Source organism: Corticium candelabrum, chromosome 20 (genome assembly GCF_963422355.1).
Source record: "Corticium candelabrum chromosome 20, ooCorCand1.1, whole genome shotgun sequence".
NCBI classification, from domain to species: domain Eukaryota; kingdom Metazoa; phylum Porifera; class Homoscleromorpha; order Homosclerophorida; family Plakinidae; genus Corticium; species Corticium candelabrum.
The window spans coordinates 1,776,016-1,783,546 of NC_085104.1; the positions used below are offsets into that span (position 1 = coordinate 1,776,016).

Consider the following 7,531-nt stretch of genomic DNA (forward strand, 5'->3'; position numbering starts at 1 on the left):
ATTAGATTAACAAGTTATAATAATTAAGTTAATAAATTAGATTAATTCAGTTAATAATTAAGTTAATAAATTTATTATAATTAGGTTAATAAATTAGATTAATAAGTTATAATAATTAAGTTAATAAATTAGGTTAATAAATTATATTAATAAATTATAATAATTAAGTTTAAGTTAACAATAAATCCTTTCAGCCAATTAACAATTTTAGGTGTCAATTCTTGAGCAAGACCCCATCCCATACTTGACCTATGACTCTGACTAAACATTACCGTGCGGTAATAATAAATAATCAAGTACAGTATTACCTTGGTATCCTGGTTTGCAGATGCACGTGAAGCTGCCAACAGAGTTTACACAAATCGCTCTGTTGTGACACGGCGATTTGCCACATTCGTCGATGTCATCACCACAGTCCTCTCCTCCAAATCCATCTACGCATGCGCAATGAAATCTCCCAATCAAATCTTGGCACTCGCCTCCGTTTGTGCAAGGATTCGATCGGCACTCGTCGATTTCACTTTCGCAACGTTCGCCAGTAAAACCGTCCAAACACTTGCAAACGTATGCATCAACCATGTCAATACAAGAGCCGTCGTTGAGACAGACATCGGGCCTACAATCGTCAATGTCCATCTCACATTGCCTTCCAGTAAATCCAGAAAGACAATTGCAAACAAATGAGCCAATCATGTTGACACATGAGGCGCCGTTTCTGCATGGCGACGACACACATTCATCGATTTCGGTCTCGCAAACTCGTCCTGTGTATCCCGACTCGCAGAGACACGCGAACCCATTGACACCGTCTCTACACGTCGAATTCCCGCCACACGGACTGGACAGACACTCATTGACATCGGTTTCACATTCGATGCCTGTGAATCCGGGTAGGCAACTGCACGTGTAGCCGTCGATCCCATCCACACATCTTGCTCCATTACGACATGACGAGTTCACACACTCATTGATATCTACACTACATGTGTCTCCGGTGAATCCAGCCACACAGCTGCACGAGAATGTATGCACACCATCGGTACAACGTCCGGCGTTCTCGCAAGGCGTTGACATACATTCGTCGACGTCCACCTCACAATCCGTTCCATTGAATCCCGGCGGACAAACGCATTCGTAGCCGGGTCCCAAACGATTCGTACAATTGCCCTCATTCCGACACGGAGACGAACTACAATCATCGACATCTGATTCGCAGTCGCGTCCGGTGAATCCACCAGCACAACTACATACATACTGATTGACACTATCGGTGCATAGTCCACCATTCTCACACGGACGACTAACGCACTCATTGATATCACTCTCACAGTTCACTCCAGTGTAGCCATTAGAGCATGCGCACACATATGCATCGATCACGTCTCCACACAGGCCGCCATTTTGGCAAGGATTTGAACCACATTCGTCAACGTCAGTGCCACACTGAACTCCTGTGTATCCACGCAAACAACGGCAGTAGAAACCGCCAAACAGATTCTCGCACGTGCCTCCATTCCAACACGGCGACGATTCACATTCATTCAGGTCTGTTTCGCATGTCGATCCGCTAAAACCCGAATGACAATCACATGAGTATCCGTCCACCCGGTCTCTACACGTCCCGTTGTACACACACGGCGTTGACACACACTCATCGACATCCGTCTCACACTGTCTACCCGAATAGCCGTCGACACACTGGCAGCTAAACGTTCCGACTCCATCAACACACTGTCCACCATTCTGACACCGATTCACAACACAGTCGTCGACATCCGTTTCACACTGAACTCCAGTGTACGCAAACGAGCACAAACAATCGAAGGCATTCACTCCATCCAGACAACCACCATTATTGACACATGGATGCGAGTCACACTCATCGATGTCAGTCTCACACAGCAACCCGCTGTATCCATCAACACACACGCATACAAACCCATCAACGTCATCACTACACGTCCCGCCATTCTGACACGGTCGTGATCCACACTCGTCGACATCTGTCTCACACGACGCTCCCGTGTAGCCAGAAACACACTCACAAAAATATCCACCAATACCGTCGTGACACGTAGCTCCATGTCGACACGGATTGGAACCGCAATCATTGATATCAATCTCACACAGTGTTCCATTAAATCCGTTCGCACAGCGACAAACAAAGGTGTTGACGCCATCAACACACGTAGCGTTGTTTTCACACTGAACGTTCACGCACTCATCGATATTCGTCTCACAGTTTACGCCCGTAAATCCGTCTTGACAACTACACATGTAACCATCTACTTCATCTCGACACGTGCCCGAGTTCAAACAAGGACTTGATGAGCACTCATTGATATTACCCCCACAGTGTGTATCGGTGTATCCTGCCACACACATGCAGTTATACATGTTCATGCCGTCTACGCATGTCGCACCATTCTGGCAAGGATTCGAACCGCACTCGTCGACATTAGTCTCACATTCGATGCCAGAGAATCCATCTGGACACACGCATACATACATGTCTACACCATCGTTGCATGTGCCTGAATTCTGGCATGGACTTGAAGCGCATTCATCCACATTGGTCTCACAAATGGTGCCCGTATATCCAGCCAAACAGTCACAACTGTAACCATTTACATTATCAACACACGTTCCACCATTTTCACACGGACTGGAGAAACATTCGTCGATGTTCGTCTCACAGTGCACACCTGTGTAGCCCAACGAACAGCCGCATGTATACTCATCCACACCATCATTGCATGTGCCTGAGTTCAAACAAGGACTTGATGAGCACTCGTTGATATTAACCCCACAGTCTGTACCGGTGTATCCTGCCACACACATGCAGTTATACTCGTTCATGCCGTCTACGCATGTCGCACCATTCTGGCAAGGATTCGAACCGCACTCGTCGACATTAGTTTCACATTCAATGCCAGAGAATCCATCTGGACACACGCATACATACATGTTTACACCATCGTTGCACATGCCTGAATTCTGGCATGGACTTGAAACGCATTCGTCCACATTGGTCTCACAAAAAGTGCTCGTATATCCAGCCAAACAGTCACAACTGTAACCGTTTACATCGTCTACACACGTTCCGCCATTTTCACACGGACTGGAGAAACATTCATCGATGTTCGTCTCGCAGTGCACACCTGTGTAGCCCAACGGACAGCCGCATGTATACTCATCCACACCATCAATGCATGTGCCCAAGTTCAAACAAGGACTTGATGAGCACTCATTGATATTAACCCCACAATGTGTACCGGTGTATCCTGCCATACATGTGCAGCTGTACTCGTTCACGCCGTCCACGCAGCTGCCTCCATTCTGACACGGTTGAGACACGCATTCGTCAATGTTCGTTTCACACAGAATTCCCGTGAAGCCCAACGCACAGCTGCATACATATTGGTTGACTCGATCAAGGCATACGCCGTTATTCATGCACGGAGATGAGACACATTCGTCGATATCGGTCTCACAATGAATTCCAGTGTAGCCAGCAACACAGGTACACATGTACCCATCAACTCTGTCTATACATCTTGCAGAGTGTTGACACGGTGACGAAGTGCATTCGTTCACGTCTGTCTCACAATTCGTTCCGGTGTATCCCGAGGTACATGCACACGCGTATTCGTTTATTCGGTCGCTGCACGAGCCAAAATGTTGACAGGGGTTAGAGACACACTCATTGATATCAGTTTCACACAAACTTCCTGTGTATCCGGGAATGCATGAACACTGGTAGCCATTCACTTGATCTATACACATGCCCAAGTGTCTGCAGGGTTGAGAGTGACATTCGTCCACGTTTGTCTCACACTGTGTTCCCGTGTATCCATCCACACAGTTACACAAATAGCGATTCACATCGTTGACGCAGCTTGCCCCGTTCTGACAAGGACGAGACATGCACTCGTCAATATCAATTTCACAATCAATTCCAGTATAACCGGCCGTACAACTGCAGGTATAACCGTCAATGCCATCATCGCATGTTCCTCCATTTTGACAAGGCAAAGATGCACACTCATCTACGTTCGTCTCACAACGAACACCAGTGAAACCGCTCAAGCAATCGCACGCATACAGATTGACTCCATCCTGACATGTGCCACCATTCTGACAAGGATCCGACGTACATTCATTAATATCAGTATCACACAGTTGTCCAGTGAATCCAGCCATGCATGAGCATGACAAGCAGTCAGAATCCTGGGTACCTCCGTGTGTACACTGAAGCGAACACACTACAACAGAAGTGAGTCAGACAGTGTTACACAAACAGGAAGACTAGCACAAGCAGTAGACAATCAGACATAGATAATATAATAAGTTTATTGCTATTGCAATACAAAGTTATTATTGATATTAATTAATTAATTTTAATAATATTGTTGTGAATTAAATATTATTAAATATTTAATTAATATTATTGAATCAATTAATTAATTTTAATAATATCATTAAAAACTATTAAAAATAATTTAATAATATTAATAAAATAAATAATTAATTTTATTATATTATAAAATATTTTAATTTCAAAATAACTAATTAATTTTAAGACTTAATATTATTAAATATTATTAAAATAATTATTTAAAACGAATAATTAATTTTAATAATATTATTAAACATTATTAAAATAAGTATTTAATATTAGTATTATTAAATACTTTAATTTAAAAATAACTAATTAATTTTAACACATAATATTATTACATATTATTAAATAATTAATTAAAACAAATACTTAATTTAAATAATATTAGTAAAAATTATTTAAATAATTAATTTAAAAAATTAATAATTAATTAATATTATTAAAATAATTAATTAATATTATTGAATCAATTAATTAATTTTAATACTATCATTAAACACTATTAAAAATAATTAAATAATATTAATGAAATAAATAATTAATTTTATTATATTATGAAATATTTTAATTTCAAAATAACTAATTAATTTTAACACTTAATATTATTAAATATTATTAAAATAATTATTTAAAACAAATAATTGATTTTAATAATATTATTAAACATTATTAAAAAAAATAAGTATTTAATATTAGTAATATTAAATACTTTAATTTCAAAATAACTAATTAATTTTAACACGTAATATTATTACATATTATTAAAATAATTAATTAAAACAAATACTTAATTTAAATAACATTAGTAAAAATTATTAAAATAATTAATTAAAACAATTAATGTGTCGTGCTAATTAATGTGTCGTGCTAAATAATTAATTAAAACAATTAATTCTTTTAAACAATTAATTTTTATTAATTGTCATTAAAACAATTAATAAGTATTAAATATTATTAAAATAATTGATTATTTTATTATATTATTAAATATTTCAATTTCAAAATAACTAATTAATTTTAACACTTAATATTGTTAAATATTACTAAAATAATTATTTAAAACAAATACTTAATTTAAATAATATTAGTAAACATTATTGCTAAATTTATTTATTACATTATTAAATATTTGCATATCAATATGTTTTTTTGCGTATTTTCTAAAGTAATTGATTAATAACAAACACATGTAAGTGACATTTCAATTTCAAAATAACTAATTAATTCTAATACTTAATATTATTAAAATAATTAATTAAAACAAATAATTAACTTAAATAATATTAGTAAATATTACTAAAATAATTAATTAATATTAATATTATTCAATATTACTAAAAATAATTAATTAATTTTAACACTTACTATTATTAAAATAATTAATTAAAACAACTAAATGATTAATTTAAATAATATTAGTAAACACTACTAAAATAATTAATTAATATTAATATTATTCAATATTACTAAAATAATTAATTATATTATATTATTAAATATTTCTTATTATTAAAATAATTAATTAAAACAATTAATTATTATTAAATATTATTAAAATAATTAATTAATTTTATTATATTGTTAAATATTTATATTTCAAGATAACTAATTAATTTTAATACCTTAATATTATTAACTATTATTGATAATATTATTAAATATTATTAAAATAATTAATTTGTCCAACCTTGACAATCAGCTCCCGTCCAGCTGTTATTACAGATGCATGTATCATTGGGTGCTGCCGTGTATCGAGCTCCACAGCTGCTCACACACACTCCGTCCTTGAAATAATTACAACACTCCGACAGCAAGGTACCAAAACATCGCGCCTTCAGACAAGATGTATGACAACCTACAATAAAGTACAACACAACACAACACTCACATATGTAGACATTAAAGATTTTAATTAAATTTCAATTAAATTTTAATTCAATTAATTTAATTATAATTTATTTTAATTTAATTTTAATTACAATTTAATTTTAAGTTAATTTAAATTTAATTTTAAATCAATCTTAATTTAACTATAATTTATTTTTAATTTATTTTTAATTTCATTTAATTTTAATTCAATTTTAATTTAATTATAATTTATTTTTAATTTAATTTTAATTAAATGTTAGTTTAATTTTAGTTTAATTTTAAATCAATTATAATTTATTTGTAATTAGTTTTAATTTAACTTTAATTAAATTTTAATTCAATTAATTCAATTTTAATTCAATTTTAATTTAATTTAAATTCAATTTTAATTTACTTTGTTTACTAAATTTATGTTTTGCATAAATTATAAAAAATCAAATTTAAATTTGACTTAAACACAATAAATATATCACAATTAATTACAACCGTGATCATTCTGACTTTCTTGGCTGTAGCTAAACTGCCCGGATAATCTAAATCGGCGCTACACGGGTCTGGGAGACCGAGGCTACCGCAGTTACAGTCAAGTAATGAACAAACGTTTATCAACAAACACGAGAGATGTAAAAAGTCACCTAGAAACATCGTTTTCTTTGCGCATGCGCGATAGGTAGCACACCTGTTTCTGTTAGAAGTAGGATCCCCCGTGTCTTTATTAGTTGCGCTTTAAACTGGTTTAATTAACGTACAACGTGTTTAGAAACTTAGCTAGTTATAATTAAATGCAGTTGACAGCTTACGGTTTCTTTGACAGAAATGTGTTATACGGGACACTTGCAAAAACCACGTGCTTTTCGTGCGAACACACAGTTAGTTAGCCCAATTAGTCACACACATGCATAAACATGCATAAATTTTTTTAATATGCATCAAGCATGCACAGATGTAATGACACCTGTAGGTGACAGGCATGTGTAATACAACACAGCAACACATTGCCAACATGGACACCCAAGAAAAATAAAAATCGCACTAATTAGTGGTCGATTAATCGAATAACGCGTTGCTCTACCTAGACACGGATTTGCTGCCGATGAGTCGCACCGTCCGCAGTCGTACGACGTCGTGCTGCTGTTGCTCAATAGCGCAACTCCCGGCGCCTGCAGATACCCGAACGTCGAGCTGCTAGTGCAGAAAACGAGCCAGCGGTGTGTGACGCTGTTGTCGAGTTCTACGGATACGATGAGTTGCTGCACAGCG

At 35.3% G+C, this 7,531-nt stretch overlaps 1 protein-coding gene across 1 annotated transcript in view; it reads right to left on the reverse strand.

The window, feature by feature from the left end:
- Window positions 1–7,531, reverse strand: part of LOC134196049 (fibropellin-1-like) — a 15,957-nt gene that overhangs the window by 1,834 nt on the left and 6,592 nt on the right. The window contains exons 2-3 of the mRNA XM_062665130.1: window positions 6,090–6,257; window positions 309–4,265 (exon numbers count right to left, since the gene is read on the reverse strand). Coding sequence (XP_062521114.1) covers window positions 309–4,265; window positions 6,090–6,257 — 4,125 coding nt within the window. The remainder of the gene's footprint in view (window positions 1–308; window positions 4,266–6,089; window positions 6,258–7,531) is intronic.